The 18,299-nt window shown below is 35.1% G+C and overlaps 1 protein-coding gene across 1 annotated transcript in view; it reads right to left on the bottom strand.

Annotated features, from left to right (window-relative positions):
* Window positions 1–18,299, bottom strand: part of CACNA2D1 (calcium voltage-gated channel auxiliary subunit alpha2delta 1) — a gene marked incomplete at its 5' end in the record, with an annotated part of 351,550 nt that overhangs the window by 92,319 nt on the left and 240,932 nt on the right. Inside the window, 3 exons of the mRNA XM_027886307.1 lie at window positions 9,063–9,162; window positions 10,203–10,253; window positions 11,086–11,155. Coding sequence (XP_027742108.1) covers window positions 9,063–9,162; window positions 10,203–10,253; window positions 11,086–11,155 — 221 coding nt within the window. The remainder of the gene's footprint in view (window positions 1–9,062; window positions 9,163–10,202; window positions 10,254–11,085; window positions 11,156–18,299) is intronic.

The following is an 18,299-nucleotide window of genomic DNA, read 5'->3' as shown; positions in this document are numbered from 1 at the left end:
TTCTAGTCATCTGGAACTGTCAGCTATACTGCACAGTAATAAATGTATGGTTTCCAGCAACATCCCTGCTCCTGACATCCTAATGCAGAATTTGAGCTTCTAATTTTCATTCCCTTTGGCTCTTCATGTACTCAAGTACTCTATTCCCTAGAATTAACACTTTGTGACAGATCTAAAATGAAACAGATCTTGTTTTAAGATTTGCCTTATTTCTTTTACAAATCTCTCCATGTCTTTTTTCTCTCTTACCTATATTTTGAACATTTTCCTTCCATGGCAAACTAAAATTACAGTTAATAACTGTAAAGTGCATTCCAGATTTGCACAGGAATGCATGGAATATTTAAGGAAAAAAGAGGGTGCGTAAAGGGATGGATTTAGGCAATTTGGAAAGGAATAAGCAAGGTAAAACAGAGGTGTAAGGGGAAAAAGTGCTGGTTTCATGTAAATAGTTTATTGCTTGGGTTTTTTTCTGGCCATCTTCTGCATCTCTTCAATACACTCTGTTCTGCCTTCTTATTAAACTCCATTTCTGCTTCCTTTCCTGTGTGAGGGACTTTCTATCCTGCACATGGCTCTGTGACTTCCATTCAGCTCAGCCACAGAGAATAGCAGGATGAGGCTGTTGGCACTGCTTGTGTTTACATGAATGCTCTGCATTTGTTTGTGTTATCTGTGTGGATGGCCCAGTATGTACATACATATATATATATATCTACATGTGAATGTAAGTTATGTATATATGTGCATATACATGGGTTCCATGTGTATGTGCCCACTGGGAATATATGTTTGGATCTGAGGCATGCAGTCATAGCAGCCTCAGCTCTCTTGAGTTGTTGAATCTGGCATGATATGCTTTCCCCTAACAGGAAAAAGACTAAATGTATAAACAAACAAATCCCTAAATTCAGATGGTTTAGTTATTATTTCGTAATTCTAAAAGAAAAATAACTCCATCTTCTAAAGGTTTCTTAAGTTTATGTATAGTTATGTAAAGCTCAGTTTAAATGAGAAATCAAGAAAAAAATTGTTGAAACGTGCTTTCTTTCTTAATTCTGTAGCAATAGATCAGGTATGGCCAGATGGTCTTTGAATACAAACGTGAGTAGCTTCTGTGTGGGATCTGGCTGGCTGCACTGTTACAAGGGCTTCGTAGCTTGAACACAGTTCTGAGCTGAGCATGACAACTTGGCTACTGGAGATGGTCCTGGTGCTAGCTGTAACTTTCAGAGTGAGAAGATCTGATCCTGCACTAACATCATTGTGGTTTTTATGTTATACTGGTTTTACACATTGACTTATTATTTAAAGTGAAATATTAAAGACAAAAATGTAAGCAACTACCATAGGGAGTAGTATCATTGGGACAGAAAAGTAACATTCATAACTCTTTGTCATAGACTATGCTGTATTTGTCCTCTTTACGTAAGTCTTTGCTGTTCCATCCTATTGCACAGAAATGTTGTAGGGCTGATTAAATTGAAATTAACAAGAAATTTTTATGTACTCTAGGAATAAGAGAAGGCCTAACTAGTGAATACATCTACTGCTGGATTCACATGGTAAAACTGTTAAGTATACAGAGAAAAGAAAAAAAGTACTTGGTATATATTTCCCATTTACAAAGATGAAGGCTTAAATATTTGTATCCCACAAGAATGATGAAGTACTTTCCAGCCCTTTTCTAACTAAGGTAAGTGATGAACATGTACTTAGGATGAACATTTAAGGCAGAAGGACAAAACAAAAAGGAAAAAAATAATCAACTAACAAGCCAAAATCTTTATGTATTCTTGATTTAAGGTTAAAGGGGGCAAAGAGACACTCTAATCTGACCTCTTGCATTCTGTCTCACACCCACATATCATTGGTTATTAAATTTCCCTTGATACTTCTGCAATAAACTGTAACAATTATGTTTAGTGGTAGATGTTTGCACAAAATGCATCTTCCAGAAAGGCATTAAATATTGATATGAAGACAACAAGAATCCTTCCTTGCAATTTTTGGAGGCATATTAACTACTTATGTGCCATTCAAATTATTGACCTCAACTAGTGATTCTTGCAGTGTTTTTATCTTAGAGTTTTGAAAGCCTATGCTACACAGGTTTCCCCAGTGACAGTGTTTCTCATTTGTGATCAAATTAGTTATTAGATTATTTCTGTACCCTGGAACAGGCAAAAAAAGGTCAAAATCTGTGAAAGTATGTCTCAAACCCAGCTTCTCAGGTATGTGAGAAGATGCTTTCAAGAACAAAGCAATCAGCTGAAAACCACTTTCAGTCCTCAGAGAAGACACCTACAATATTTTTTTGTAAAATCTGAGCCAATCCTTTTCGTGTCAAATTAGTGATATGTTCCACATTTATATAACAGTATTCAACCAGGAAAAAGGAGACATATAGTCAAAATCTGAGTCCAAATACTAATAATTTGCCTCCCAGGAGGGAAAGTGAACCAACAATCCATACACTATTTAGATGGAAAATTTCTGTAGCCATGTCACTGAAGTGATACAAGTATTACTAGTTCATCATGTCAGATGAAGATTGAAAGAAGTTTGACTTTTAGTGGTCCTTTACTTTTTCTTGACAACAAACTGTGCAATTTGCTTTCCTGAGGATCAGAGTCCCACTGAAGTCAACCTCAATTAAAAAAAGTCAGCTAATATAATATCCTCCCTACCCTAATCTTCCTCTCAACTCCAGCCCCACATGAAATACTTTAACATGACTTCACTGACTCCTTTCTTGAATTTTGTTTTGAAGGGAAAGTAAAAAGAAATAAAATACTGCAGGCAGATAAGCATTTCATACCACCATACTACCATAATTCTTCCTACTGTCATTAATCTATTACAAAAGAAAATTCTTTCTAACTTCTTAACAGTCCCTGGATTTCCATGATTTCCAAACTTTTCACATTGTTATTTGCAGAATATTCATCTTCATTACCTTTGCTAAACATGTCCTCCAGATATATTTCCCATACATATATTACCATAGATACATTGCCTTACTCGACCTGTAATTATTAACAATGCAGAAATTGAACACTAGATTTTGATCATAACTTCTTGGGCTTTGTGGAACCCTGCACCTACAGTGCTTATTAAACATAGGTGTAGGAAAAAAACATTCAATTCACTTGGTCCCTGAACAGGGAAGATGCAAGACAATGACCTTCCATTAAGGAACGCTAATGATTTTCCATTAAGGAACATTCCTACGAAGATGTGCTTCTCTGCAGCTATCATTGTTCCCCTTTTCTTGAAAATGAGCCATTCAATTTAAGAGAAACTGCAAGGTCAATTAGATGGATTGCTGTTACGAGAATCAGGAAGCTCAGTGGAGCTCTAAACTTGTCTTTATGTTGCTTTTCATTGACTATGAAAAAACCCCAAACCACACCCCCTGCCAAAAAGGAATAATATATATTTGTATACTGACTCCCACAGCTATGATGCTGAGAAGACTGTATATTTACCCGGAGCTCCTGTGATTTTTTATCTGAAATGCTCTCACTAAGAGAGATGCTTATGCAGACGTGTTTACTGTAGTGGGAACCTAATTCTCTATTTTTTTGTTTGTTAAATAATGAAAAAAGATGGTAGGCATCTTCATATTTTTCCTTAATATCATCCATTAAGGAAAACGAGAAAGTAAGGAAAAAAGTACATTGGCAATCTCCTTCATATAGGACACCTTTTCATCTCCTCTACATCCACCAGTAGTGGCACCCACTTCAGTGCCACTTATACCACAGTCATGTTTAATTTCTCCCTCAAGCAGTGACATCATTTGGAAAAACAAAACACTACTGATTTTCTCTGGGTCAAAATTCAAAAACACAGGGAAAAACGTCATACTATTTAAGTATGCAATTTAATTTCAGGTTCATTAAAAACATTACATTGAATTAATAAAGAAAATTAATTTATTTTTCAGTAAAATTTTGGAAGTTTTTGGCAATTGAACAGAACCCCACTCACACAAAGCTAAAATTTTTATCAAAGATAACACAGGCATGACAGGCTACCTGGCTGCAAAATCTAGCATCCTCTTCTCTTCACTAGAACTTCAGGCTGAGGTTTTCACCCATAGCATGTTTTTTATTTTTTTAAACAACCTTAATAAAGTAGGTCCCATAAGGAAGGAATGCTTACCTGCATTTAAGAGTGTATAGGTGCAATATGAACTGCAGAATACATGGTAGAACATGTAGCAGAAAATGAAAGGAGCCCTTTGACAAACTGAGAACACTTTACAGAACTTCTCCCCCCCCTCAATTATCATATTTAAATATTTAAATCAGGAAGGCATAAATATTGTACCAACTTGGGAGCAAGAGAGACAAAGTAAACAGGTTTGCAACCACTGAGCTGTAGAATTACATGAAAAGTTGCTATTAAAAATCAGTGGGAAAAAGGATGCATCTTCCACAGATTTCTTTTATGCCCAAGAATAATTTCATAGGCTGGGTGCATAGCTTTTTCTGTCACATTCCCTCTGAGTTTACTCAATGTGCAGAACTGCACCAGAGCAGGAGATGAGCTTTCAATTTTCCCAGAGTATGATTCTATTCTATCTTGTATGCTCATGACATTTAATTGCCAGCTCCTAAACAGTAAATACTAGTTTGGGTTTTTACCAAGGCTAAGTGAATTTAAACAGTACTGCAGCTCCTGACCTTTAACACATCTGCTGCTGTAAGGGAGGTTTTTCCTTTGTGTGGTTTTCTGCACCTCTACAGATTTGAAATACATTTCTCCTGCACAATACCCAAAATCACAAACAAATTACACTCTCTGTGTCAACATCTGAAACCAACTCACTAAATCACAACGTGCTGGGATGGAATTGCTGCCCCTATCATCTACCACTCACTGCTATCAAAGCCTATAACTGGATTAGTGGGAAAACAGCTGTATTACTCATACGTTTAAGCTCTTTCAAACAGCAGGTTTTCACCCTGCAACAAAGCACAGCACTTCAGATAAGAAACATGCAAATCCCAGAGGAAACCATGACATATTAACCCCTGGCTATCTTTATGTGACTTAATAGTTCATTCAATCTTTCTTCACTGGAAATAAATGCAAGAACTATATTGAATTGGTAGAACTAATGTTTTTAAAACATCTACTTTTGAGCTTTTTTCCCCTAGGATTTCTTCAAATATGAGGCACAGTTCATTAAATCATCCTGTCACTTTCAAGAAGTGATTGGCATCAGCTTAAATCCATGTCTTTCAGTTGTGGGCATGAATCATCATACATATGGGCTTTGTGGGACAACATCTCGGCAGAGGTTAGCAGTAAAACATCTCTCTAGTTAACTCAAAACCTCATACTAAAGACTCTGTGGTTATAAAAGATAACAAGTCATAAAACAACTGTCATATTTTAGGTCAAAAGATCCATGAGGGAAAGAAAAATTGTAGATAACTTCCAGTATAGTGCTAGTGTTCTTATATCCATCTGCTAATATTGTTTTAACTGAACATTTTCACTTAGCTTTTTGGACTTCTTATTTAGCCAATCATGTCTAATAGCAGGATGCTTCAAGAGAAAATTTTCCTAAGCAATAACAAGAAACATATTGAATAAATCTACATTTATTTCACCTAGAAAAAATGTTTAAGTTGATGTTTTGGGTTCTGGATTTCTTAAGAAAGCACTGGAGTTGGACTTTAGATACACCTTCTGTGTTACAGAATATTCTGTGAACCATGATCATAGACTTATAGAACAATTTAGACGGGAAAAGACCTTTAAGATTATCAAGTCCAACTGTTATAGTAATACTGCCAAGACTACCACTAAATCATGTCCCTAAGTGCCACATCTTTTAAATACGTCCAGGATGGTGACTCCACCACTTCTGTGGGTTAGCAACACTTCCAGAGAAGAAATTTTTCCTAATATCCAATCTGAACCTTTCCTGGTATAACTTGAAGGCTTGTTCACTATGTCCTATTGCTTGTCACTCATGAGAAGAGGCTGCCCCCCACCTGGTTACAGCCCTCCTTTCAGGTAGTTGTAGAGAGTGATATCTCCTTGAGCCTCCACTTCTCCAGGCTAAACTACCCCAGCTTCCTCATCCTCTCCTCATGAGACTTGTGCTCCAGACCCTTCATCAGCATTGTTGCCCTTCTCTGGACACACTCCTGCACCTCAGTGTTGTTCTTGTAGTGCAGGGCACAGAACTGAACACAGGATTCAAGGTGTGACCTCACTAGTGCTAAGTACCAGGGGACAGTTGCTGCCCTCGTCCTGCTGGACACACTGTTGCTCATACAGGCAAGGATGTCACTGGCCTTCTTGGCCACTTGGGCAACTTTTCAGCTATGGTTCAGCCACTGTCCATCAGCACTCCAGGGTCTTTTCTTCTGGGCAGCTTTCCAGCCACTTTTACCCCAGCCTGTAGCACTGCATGGAGTTATTGATTAAAGTGCAGGACCCAACACTTCACCTTGTTGAACCTCACACAGCTGGTCAGAGTCCATCGATCCAGCCCGTCCAAACCCCTCTGCAGACACTTCCTACCTTCAGCAGATCAGCACTCCCACACAACTTGGCATCATCTGCAAACTTACTGAGGGGGACTAAACTGATCCCCTCATCCAGATCATTGGTAAAGATATTGAACAGGACTGGACCCAACACTGAGCCCTGGGAAAAACCACTGGTGACTAAACGATATTTTGTGTAACACCATATCTCTAGATGATCTTCAGACTATTTAGAAAAATAAAAATATATTATTTTAAAATTAGAGAAGAATTAATGAATCATCTGCCATTTAACACAGCACATAAACCAAATAAATCATCTTTTCAACAAAGGTTTACAAGAAAGAATAAATGGAAAAAAACTAATCTGTAAAATGTTGACTTTAATATTTGAATAAAGACCTCAGACCTAAATGAAAACCATGTATGAAAGTTTCAAAGATCTAACTGAATGATCAGAATGATTGTTCTAATGCCTTGTTTTACTTCAGGTGTCAATATACCTAAATCAAATATAAAAATAAAGCAATATATATGAAGACAGTACAGCAACTAATAACAACTTTGCAGTGGATTAATTCATTATAGAAGCTAGGCTTGTGTACATACTTCTGTAAATAATCCTAAGAACAAATATTGAGTGTAATAATGTATCACCTTCTTGAGCAGTGGCACCTCTAGTGCTAACTTTGAGGCTTTGGTTGAACTGTGGAAAAATGTGGAAAAACTGAGTAAACTAAAGTAAAAGCTTTTTTAAAACAAGGAAAAATAAATTTAAAAAAGACCAGACTTCTGCATTCAATTCTCTCACTTGTAGAATGCCTTACAGTAGTACCACCATTGTTTTCTATCTATAGCATATGATTTCCTGTCTGTTGGAGAAATAAAATATGTATGTGTCCACCACAATTCCACTCGTCAATCATCTGAATACATGAAAATATTATACAAAAGTAATTGCAATACTGAAAGTATCTAATACAGACTTTTAAATTATAAGTGCACAATACCAAATAGCACTTTATAAAAGATTTAGAGATGTTATGTTTCATTATGAACATTTCTGCGAGTGCAGCCCTATTCTAATGATGAACAAAGCCCGACCAAAAATGTCCTCTTCCATTCTGCAGTCAAATATCTGCTGTGAACCTCTAAAGTTCATTCAAATAAAAAAAGATCCTTATATATTTTAAGTTACAAACCAGTGGGAAAATACACTGTAGAAAATATTCAAGGATTTCAAGTTCTTTTTTGACACAAATCCCAACCTTAGGGCTCACCAGAATAACACCGAACCTTAGCTAATAAAATACCCAGAGCCTAAGAAAGGCTTAGCTTTAAGATACACTGTTTCTGGTCATCTGGGAGAAAGTATAAGGAAAGAGTTTGGAAAGCTGTATAAATCAAGAGGTAGTAGGGGTCCAGATTTTCCAGCAGTGAAAGCTGGCACAGCTCCACTGAATGTAGTAATCAATTTCCATCACTTTAGGATTACAAGTTTTTTGGTTTTTAAATCACTGAACCTAACAAGATTTTAGCTCTCTAATACCATTATAGAAAAGCTTATTTCCTTCAATAATAATAATAATAGTAATAATAATAATAAACATTTCTTTGTTTTTTTCACTGCAATTTATAGTAAAGAAAATGGTCTAATTCACTATTAAAAACTTTAACAAAGGAAACACTATTGACAAAAAGGGCTTGTCTGCTACTTGGGCAAAGGTCTAGCTAGATTGACAGCAAACAATGAAGTAATATGTGTTTTAAAAAAGATTTCTTTTAGTTATATTTCTCCCTCAGGCTGGCTACAACACAACTGTAGAAGTTGAAAATTATCTCCAAAATCATTCCAGTTACTCATCATTCAGGCTGTCTCTTGTCATTAAGAGTACGTCAATGTTCCTATCCTAAATCCTTAGAATCAAAGCTCTACAGTTGAACAGTTTCATAAAAAAATAAAAAAAGCCATGCCTGAGGCTGGGACATGACATCCAAGGTATAAGCCTGAAAACTGAAAGTTGCCCATACCTTTTTCATGGTTTGCCCCCTCTATTTTATTATTTATTATGATATTATTTATTATGGAAAAAATTGCTTTGCTACCCATCTACCCAACTTCTCAGCAACACCTTTTTGGCAGGTCAGATATATGTCTGTACATCTTCTGTCATCATGCATCACTCAACATGAGCAACCTAAATATCTGCTGTGTGGAAACCATCAATTATTTCAAGAGAATTTGCATATACCAATCTAATGGAAGATGTGTTATAGAGACCACAGTACTCTACTGGAAAGGAGAATTTGGCTATGCAGAGGTTTATTTAAATGACTTTCGCCCTTCACTCAAATGTATATATATGAACAATTCCAGGACATTCATTTTACTTTATTAGAAAAAAAATTCCAAACGTGGTGTTTTGCAGTATACTTTAAGTCTCTTTGCAGCTTAACATTCAAGGATCTAATATTTAGGATTAAAAATAGTCTGCTTATAGCTTTGTTGACAATGAAAATTTTGTAGAAAGAACAGATACTCACTGAAACTACATTCACAAAGTCGTCATCAGACAACGTCTCTAACATCTCAATGACCGAGGTGCGGATCAGCTTCAATGTCAATCCACTGACACTCCCACTCCTAATAAAAATCCACAAGATAATAAAAAAGCTGAATTTAATAAATGTTATGTAAAATGTACAGAGGAAATACAGAGCACCCACCAGCTCTCTGACCAGCTTTCACATTAAAACTGTCAGTTTAGCTCTTCAATGCTCCAGCTCATCATTAGCATTATTACACTATTATTAATTACTAAATTAAGTCCAAAACTGTCAAAGTCCCAGTCCTGTGGCTTAGTTAAAGTTATAACGGTACATCATTTTCTTTTCAAGAAGTCTGAAAATTTTACCAATGCCTTATCTAAACATTTTATATTCCTACACACAGATTTACAGTTTTAGATTTTCAGATATGCAAATGAAAGCTTGTTTGATTCAAGGCAAAACCTAAGCTGAAGTGAAGAAATAACAAGTGCTGATAAAACTCACTGCTGATATGAAAGCACTTCACCCCATGTAAAAGCATTAAATGTAAATTCTCTGACTGAGAAGCTTTTCAGCATAAAGCAGACTGAGACATCAGGTTCAATGCTTCCTTCATTAACTACACCAAGGAAGTCTCATCAACACAAAGACAGAGCTCTCATTAATTTGTTTACTCACTTTCTAGTGACTTGGCAATTTTAAAATCTGTATGGTAAAACAGGAAAAGTCTGCATATGTTCTCATCTTTCAGGCTCACGATATCACGACTGCATCTACTGTAATGCTTCTAGTCATTTGTTTTTAGGTTTGTGTACTACAACAAATCTAGGCGTGCAAATGAGAAATATTGATTACTTGATTGCTTCAGTAATTAGGAAGTTGAAAGCAGAATAATATTGAGGAGATTAAAAAAAAATCAGCTACCTTGTCCCCAGTGTAAGTAACTTTCGGGTTTGGTTTGGGCTTTTGGAACTATTTTTTACTGTGTATTTATTTCGTTCATACCACACGTTTTGAACCTTGCATATAAGGACCTCTTAATCCCCTCTCTATCTTTCAGCACACAGAGCTTTGCTGAATACATGTAGGTCCTTTAATCCCTCTAATGTCAGTATTCGGACATTAAACACTTACGCATCAACTAAAATAAGCATGTCTTTGGGAGATGCAGCTCCTTGGATATACCTGAAATAAATAAATGTCATAAATGAGACAAATTTGAAAACACATTTTCTGTGAGTGATGGAAGACACTCTGTGATCTCTAAACTCAAACTAGCTGAACTAACAAAATCTTCCTGTTGTAGCTACTACAAAAACCATGTGCTATTATTTTCTCTCTTGCTGTGTTTTCTAAGCAAATCAAAGTCTAAACCACATTAGGGAAATCTGGAAGTAGGATACACTGATCAAAATTCACTGTTTTCAGATGTTTAAAAATGAAAAAAAATTAATGTTATTTCAGAGCTAAAGATCTTGATGACAGATGAATTATTACTCAGCCCAGCTTAGGGACAAATATTCAGTCCTTTGAAAAAAATATATCCAGTTATATCCAAGCACCAAAATGTTTCATGTCCTGGGAGGTTTACGGAAAAAAATCTTGAGAAGTAATCCCATTGCTCTCCTGTCTTTTAGTAATCTAGTGATTTTATAGCTGGTCTGAACTACTGAGACTTATTTTTTAAACATTTGCAAAATTTGGAGGAATGGTCTAACACTCTGAATTATATTTTATTTTGGTACAAAATAAAAAGGTTTTAATTGCCTTATACCTATTTGATAGTTATGAAAAGGTCCACGTATTGCAATAGTATGATGCACTATAGTGGATATTGCGCAACAAGGAATATGATTTCAAGATTGTTTATTCAAAAGAATTAACTAATTTTTAAAAGCAAATTACAATACCCAAAAGTAGGGACTATCAGACATAAATAAACAGAAAAAATGTTTTACAGCAATATCTAGAAAGCAAGTGATGTATATATTTACAAGCCTTTAAAAAGAAAGCTTACCATGGTCTTCTGCGTACATCATACAGATCTATCTTGTTAGGAGTTCGGCTTTTATCTACCCACGGGGAAGCTAAAAAGAAAAAAAGTATGGAATAAATTCGAAACTTCATCTCAAGTATTTTAATTGCAACAATATAATGAATATCACAGACTTTGCACTACATAAATATCAACATTTGGTATTGATAAAAAAGTCTGTATTTGTGAATAATGTTGTTGAAATACCTATATACCCATATATATGACCATATAATGCAATAACACTATATATATAAAAACCTTCAAGGGCCAAGTGTGCTGAAGAAACGGTACTGACTATAATTGACCTCTGATTTCAATGGAACCATAAATTCAACTGAAGTAGTTCAGAATATGAAACAACTTTTTAAAATAAATACTTCAATAAAAAAACTTATAAGTTAACTATAATTACATACAATTATGCTGTACCAATCTAAAGCTCAGTTATACACCTAAACAACTGTACACTGACTCAAGAGGTTTACCAAAAAAGGCAAATTAGAAAAGTAACATGAAAGTATCGTATTTTCTGAAAACAAAATGAGATTTACATACTTGTATCTCTGTAAAGAAAATGGTAAGATTAATAGCCTTTTCCACGTGTTTAATCTAGGCTTCACCATGATTTTCAGCAAGTGCAGGAATCTTTTCCTTGCTGAAAAAACAAAATGAGCCTTTCAAAACCACTTGACAGTTTAACGAACACAAATAAAAATTTGAAAAGTTACAGGGAATGAGATAATGTTCTGCAATTTTTTCTCTCCCTGTATGCCAACGGCCTTGTGGGAGCTATTTCCTGACATTAATAATTTTCCTGTCTAGGAAATAAAGAAGGATATGAGCAGATCCAGGATTCTTCCTGAAAAAGCATTTATCTAAGACAAAATGGAAGAATTATGATATCTCTACCTTTAAATATAAAAGAAGCCACCAGCTTTGAATAGCTGCCTTTTTTTGATGTTACAAAATGAACCCTTTCCTAAGTCACCAAACCCTGAGTTGGCTCAGAACATTTAAGCCAAGTGTAACCCAAAGGACATTTATCAGTACACATTTAACAGCGACAGAAAACACTGTGGTGCTGCACACCAGGAGAACCTCTAAGTTTACATCAGCATTGTCTGTGAACTCAGACTAGACCACCTGACGTGTCCTTTGGGACCTGACAGCATAAGAGTATTTGAAATTTCCAGAAATTAGAAAATTGAATTTTTCAGATTGATATACATGAAATTCTAACTTAAGTATCATTACTCAGATATACACAGGTTAAATTCACCAGGATTTTATGAGCCTACATGGTTAGCACATGTTCAATGATGGACTTTTTGTGTCTGTCCAGGGTATCCTATTCATAGGAATTCCATCTAAAAATACATCCTTCAACAACATTCCCTGAGACTTGCAAAATCTGCATGCAGTGTACTCATTTCAGTTTGTATTGTGACTGGTTTAAGCAAAATACCAAATATAAATCAAGATACTGACCAACACTGCTATATCTTTGCCAAAACTTTCAGTCTTTCCAGTGACATCCAATAAAAGGTTATACCATACCAAATCTGTCCTTCTTAATAGACATATTTGGACAGTCTTCATAAACAGAGAATTACCTGAATGTATGATCTGGATTTATTTCAAAACAACACATAAAATGAAATTTACACAGGCAATGCCACTTTTTTTCATATGAAAGATAAGTCCAACTCCTAAAGTGCATTCTCCAAAGCAAATGGATGTGGTTCACAGAGAATTTCAATGAAGGAGCTGAAGAGTGTTCCTTCTAACATTATCATCATATTCTACTGTGACAGTAGATACTGGTATAGTTAACCATTTATAATTGAATCAATGTTCTAAAGACACACAAAGTAAGACTGTCCCCATAGCCAACACAAATTATCTTCTGAAAACCATCACACGTACATTTAGCTAAATTTTTTCTGATACCATAACCTTCAGGAAAATGATATTGTAACTTCACATACTATTTTAAACTCTCTAAGTAACACTCTAAGTGCTAAAGTAAAATTTAAAGAAATATAGGTTAAGCTTACATTTTACTTGTGTAAAAGAAGACTTTGAGAAATAATTCAGCTCCTTTTTTCTACAAAATTTGAGACCCATAAACACATGCTAATGTAATATCACCTGACACCACTTCCTTGACATCAGTGCCAGTTGTCTAAACAGAAAGCACTTCAGAACTGGGGCCTTTAGATCACTGTATGGCAAATCTTCCAGAACTAGGAAGAGGTAAAATTAACACCAACTTAAATACCAAATAATAAAATTTGAAATGCTTGACACTTTTCCTAGTATTTCCAAAAGCACCAAAAGTCTTTGTATAACAAAAGTTGATTAAAAAAAAAAAAAAAATGGAATGCACACCACAACGACACTTTTATAAATTACTTCCTTTCTTTTTTTCCCTCTAAATATGGAGAAGATGCTCAAAACTTCGGGTTGAAACAGAGTAAAATGAACGAAGACAAATGTTTCCAAATTGTTCTTTAGTGGAATTCCTTCTGTTAAGACTTGAACTGCTAAGCCTTGCACTCAGTTCTACCATAGCTTTTCAGTAAAGTTCTGGAGTTCAACAAGGTCTGAATGGTCCCCTTCTGGATAAAAAGCACAACAGAATGGAACACATCAACTAGAACTATGCTAAGAATTATTACAACAGTCCAATTATACACGAACTAAACTACGAATAAACCACTCATCACACTACTTACAGCCTCTCTAATCCTTTTGGAGATTACTTTCAATGGTAACACAGTTTTTCTTTTCGGGAGGTAGACACAGAGCTGAACACAACAGCTGAATTCTACTTCTCTTTCAATACAAACACCACAGCCCTTTCAGTACAGACAGTCCTGGAAAGATTGTCAGCAGCTCCAGGGAGATCTGGAGAAGGTCTTTAGAAACATTATATTTTATCATGCCATTAAACCAGTATTTTCTGTGCCACATGTCAATACGTTTCACTTCCCTAATTAAGATATTATTTTCTGTGCAGACAAATATAACAAGCGCCTACACGTTTAAGTTTCCATGATTGAAAAAATTATCATTAATGGGTGGTGGATCATACGCTAATTAAGACATATAATGTTTAATGATGGTTTCTACAATAGTTTACATAATCTAGTAGAAAGTCTTTGCATGACTAAACATAAATAAGGACTCAGGCCTTAGTATCTAAAATTTCATTCACACCAAAGAAGTGTTGAACTCCTTCCTCAACCTCAAGAATTATCATGACTAAATTACTCATTCATCCTAGACTCTCTCTGGAATAATACTTTTAATTTTAGATAGCTTTGAATGATCTCAAATCTATTCACTGGTTTTGGTAACACGCTGAGTATTTATGGATACTGTTGAAATGGTTATTAAGAGGAAACTGAAATTCCCTTATGATATTTGATCTCCACTGATCAATTTTAATGTATTCTTATTTTGGTCAAAGGTGATAAATGCTTTCTATGCAAAAACAAATATGGATCTATAATTATACAGAAATAATGAGAAGGGATAGAGACCACTGAAAGAAAAATGTGTTCCCTTGGTCCATATACAGAATATACTCTAAAGACATTTGGAGAAACAGGCTTACATCTTACTGACGAGAGCCATTACATGGTCTAAGATGAAAGCAAAATGAAATACACAAAAAGCATGATTACATTTTTTCCTAAAAAAATTAAAATCGCAGATCAAGGATTTGGAGAGTTAGAGTTTTATTTCTATAACCTATTTTTTAACACTTTTTTATCAGATGCCTTGGAATCCAGCTCACCAACATCTTCAAGAAATCAGCCTCCCTGTGTTTCATTATTGCATGTGACTATCTTTGAACTATATCAGCACTGCATGGTTCTCTGGTGCATACATTAGGCTTTAGTCATGTTCCCCTTTGATGATTTTGTTGTTTGGCATGTGGATAGATTTGATACTTTATAAATTATTCATTGGATTTGATATCCTTCCCACCTCTGCTGTTTGCATTATGGAGATATAGGACAGGCTACATTTCAAGCAAGAGTAAGGCATGCTTTTCTTTTATTTCTGCACATATGGAGTGGAAATCCTCAGATTTTTTGATTACAAGTAGAACCAATTCATGCAGTACAGAGACTGTCACAGGGTAAATCCTAAGTGAAAGTATTTCTTAGGAAAGGGAGACCTTGGCTACAACCTCCCATTCTGAATGCATGAGATGATTCCAGAGGCATAGGTGAGTGTCACAAGGGAAACTTTCCTGAAAAGTCCTGCCCTGCTCTACTGGTTAGGTACGTCTGTGTAAGGATCAGATAGGCAGAGATGAATTATTAACAGCTTTACATCCCTTTGCACTATTAATACATTTGGGGAAAGAGGCTAAAGGTGACAGTAAGACAGGCAAGAAATGCCAATTATCAAATCCCAGACAGCATCATATTATTTTGACTCAAGCCACATTACCTTTCCATCTCAGAGGGTTACTTGATCGTTAACCTCAATATAGCATTTACCAGGTGTAATATCCCACCAGGTTAGAAAATAAATATTTGTTAAAGTTGAATTTTACCTTGCTATTTCTCCAATCAACATTCATGTGGATAATCAAAACAATCAAAACCATAGATTATTTAATTCCCTGAGCCAGATTCAGTAAGATCTTCCTCAGATGGAGCAACGATATCAGCTACAATATATACTTTGCCACTAGTTTAATTTCTTATTTATTTTCATCTTTTAGTAAACTTCTGTGAAAAAAACTGCATCAATATATGTGATAGCCCAGACTATTTGAGAAATGTGATATTTCTCATCTTATTATTTAGAAAGAAGTCAACTGAATTTCAGGGTAGCAGCAGCAGCACCTTTGTACAATTCCTTAGCTATTTTTCAGTAAAAGGTGAAAAGTGGCAAGACACAGTAATTAAAAATAAGAAACAGCCACAACTTTAAGAGCCTCTTGCATTAATCATCATAAAGTGTTTTCAGCTGCTAAGCTTAGTACTCAGGGTATTTGTATAATAATGATGCCTTGGATTAACAACTGGTTAGTACCATTCCCCTCAAATCAGAGATTATTCCTGACCAACTCTGCACTACCACACCAGATGTTCAGTCAAAACTGAATGCAGCCACTTCTTTATGACTTTACTCTGATAACTGACTGAAAATTGTCAAGACTTCAAGGTATGTTCAGGTAAAATCTATCATAAACAGGTCTGTACAATGTCCTCTCTAACTTTCATAGCTTCATCACCATACAGAAAAGAGAAGAAAATAATGTGAAAGACTTTGTAGAATGTATAACCTAGGTGGTATCAGGTAATTATGTTATGGGCAATACTGCACTCAGTTTTATCCCAAATCAGTTCAGCAAAGATTTTATATGGGAATAGTCCAAACACAAACCTATTCATATTTTCTCTCAATATACCAATATACCAAAATCGACTGGAAGGTGCAACTCATACTGCAATCTGCAACTTAAAAATTAACCTCTTAAATTCCTCTGTGTTATCTTATTTCAGAAGCAAGTATTTCTCCTGCATGTATAAGTTGATTTTCATCCTAAATGTGTTCCTCACATTAGTTTCACCTGGACCTCTTTCCCCCCAAAGAGGGTGGGAGTATCAGATCTTGAAGAGAAGAATGAGAGAAGTAACAGTTGTTTTGTTGGCTTTGTTGTTGTTTACCTTTTTCTCCCATAAAGCAAACTCTGGAGATTTCAAACTACATTATAAAGACATAGAGATGGCATGAATTTTAGCACAAAGGTGTGGTGACCTGCTGGATGCAACGTTTTTAGCTCACTAGAAATAGTGCATTATCCTGTAACTGGATGGATCTACTTCCATAACTGCAACATTCAGCACATTAATTTTGAAAAATGAGCCCCAATTGAACTTACATTGTAAGATTTTTCATATCATAAAAAGAGGCTGTAGTGAGGTGGGTGTCAGTCTCTTCTCCCAAGTAGCAAATGACAGGACAAAAGGAAATGGCCTGAAGTTGTCCCAGGGAGGTTTAGATTGGATTTTATGAAAAATTTCTTTACAGAAATGGTTGTGAAGCATAGGAACAGGAAGCCCAAGGAAGTGGTAGAGTCACCATCCCTGGAAGTTCAAAAAACACATGGATGTGGCATTTGAGGACATGGTTTAGTAGTGAATAAGGTAGTGGTGCTGGGTTGACACTTCGACTTGATGATCTTAAAGGTCTTTTCCAGCCTGACAATTCTATATTGTATGAGCACGGTTAGATTCAAATCATGTCAGCTCATGTCCCTCCCTCTCAGATTTCAAGGGATAAAAAAAAAAAAAAAAAAAAAAAAAAAAAAAAAAAAAAAAAAAAAAAAAAAAAAAAAAAAAAAAAAAAAGGAAAGTTAACACTCAAAAGAGGATTATTTCCATACAAAAGGTAGAATTATCCAACTCACACACTAATTGCACTAATTGATAATTTATAAGTTGCATTACTAGGAAAGGTTTGGGCTTTACTTTGTTTTTCTACTTTAAAGGTTCCTTTAAATGTTGAGTTGCTAACAGGAACTAAAAACTATAAAATATAAAACCTTTTGAAAAAAAAAGTTAAGTTCTCGGTTTTTCAAGGCTTTTGATTCATTTTATATGGATTTTTTAGGCTTTCTAGTCTCTTAGTATCTGCTTCAGTAATTACTTTCTCTGGAGAGTTCAATATCATGGCCAAAACACTCTTGCTTGCCATTAATTGTTAACACAAGAGCAGCTGTGCACAGCAAGCCCTTCATTTGGAGAGATACCATTTTATTTTATTAGAAATTGATTTTTGAAGCTCTTCTATTATTAATTTGTCTAAGCAGGGAATGCATTTGTAGCTGAGTGAGACCTGCTTCACTAATATCTGGAAACAGGTTAAGATTTGATTTTTTTTTTTTTAATGAAGGGTAAGAGATCTTACTAGCTCTTCTCTATCCATTTTCCAATCCTAGAGTTTGAAGACTTTAGGGACAAAATTATTTTTCTGGATAATCAGCACTGAAACATTGTTTTCTTTATCTGTGAATTTTTCCATTTAACACCTTGTAAGCTCTAATTACACAGAAATATCACAGTAAAATACTGGCATAAGCAATACAAAGGGATTTTTCTCTAATTAATTAAAATTCCCATCATATTATACTTACTTATTACGTAGATAAAAAAAAAAAA

Source organism: Empidonax traillii, unplaced genomic scaffold, assembly GCF_003031625.1.
Source record: "Empidonax traillii isolate 1590-97213 ecotype Southwest subspecies unplaced genomic scaffold, ASM303162v1 scaffold185:size1678824, whole genome shotgun sequence".
Classification (NCBI taxonomy): domain Eukaryota; kingdom Metazoa; phylum Chordata; class Aves; order Passeriformes; family Tyrannidae; genus Empidonax; species Empidonax traillii.
This window is presented reverse-complemented; position numbering and strand designations above follow the sequence as displayed.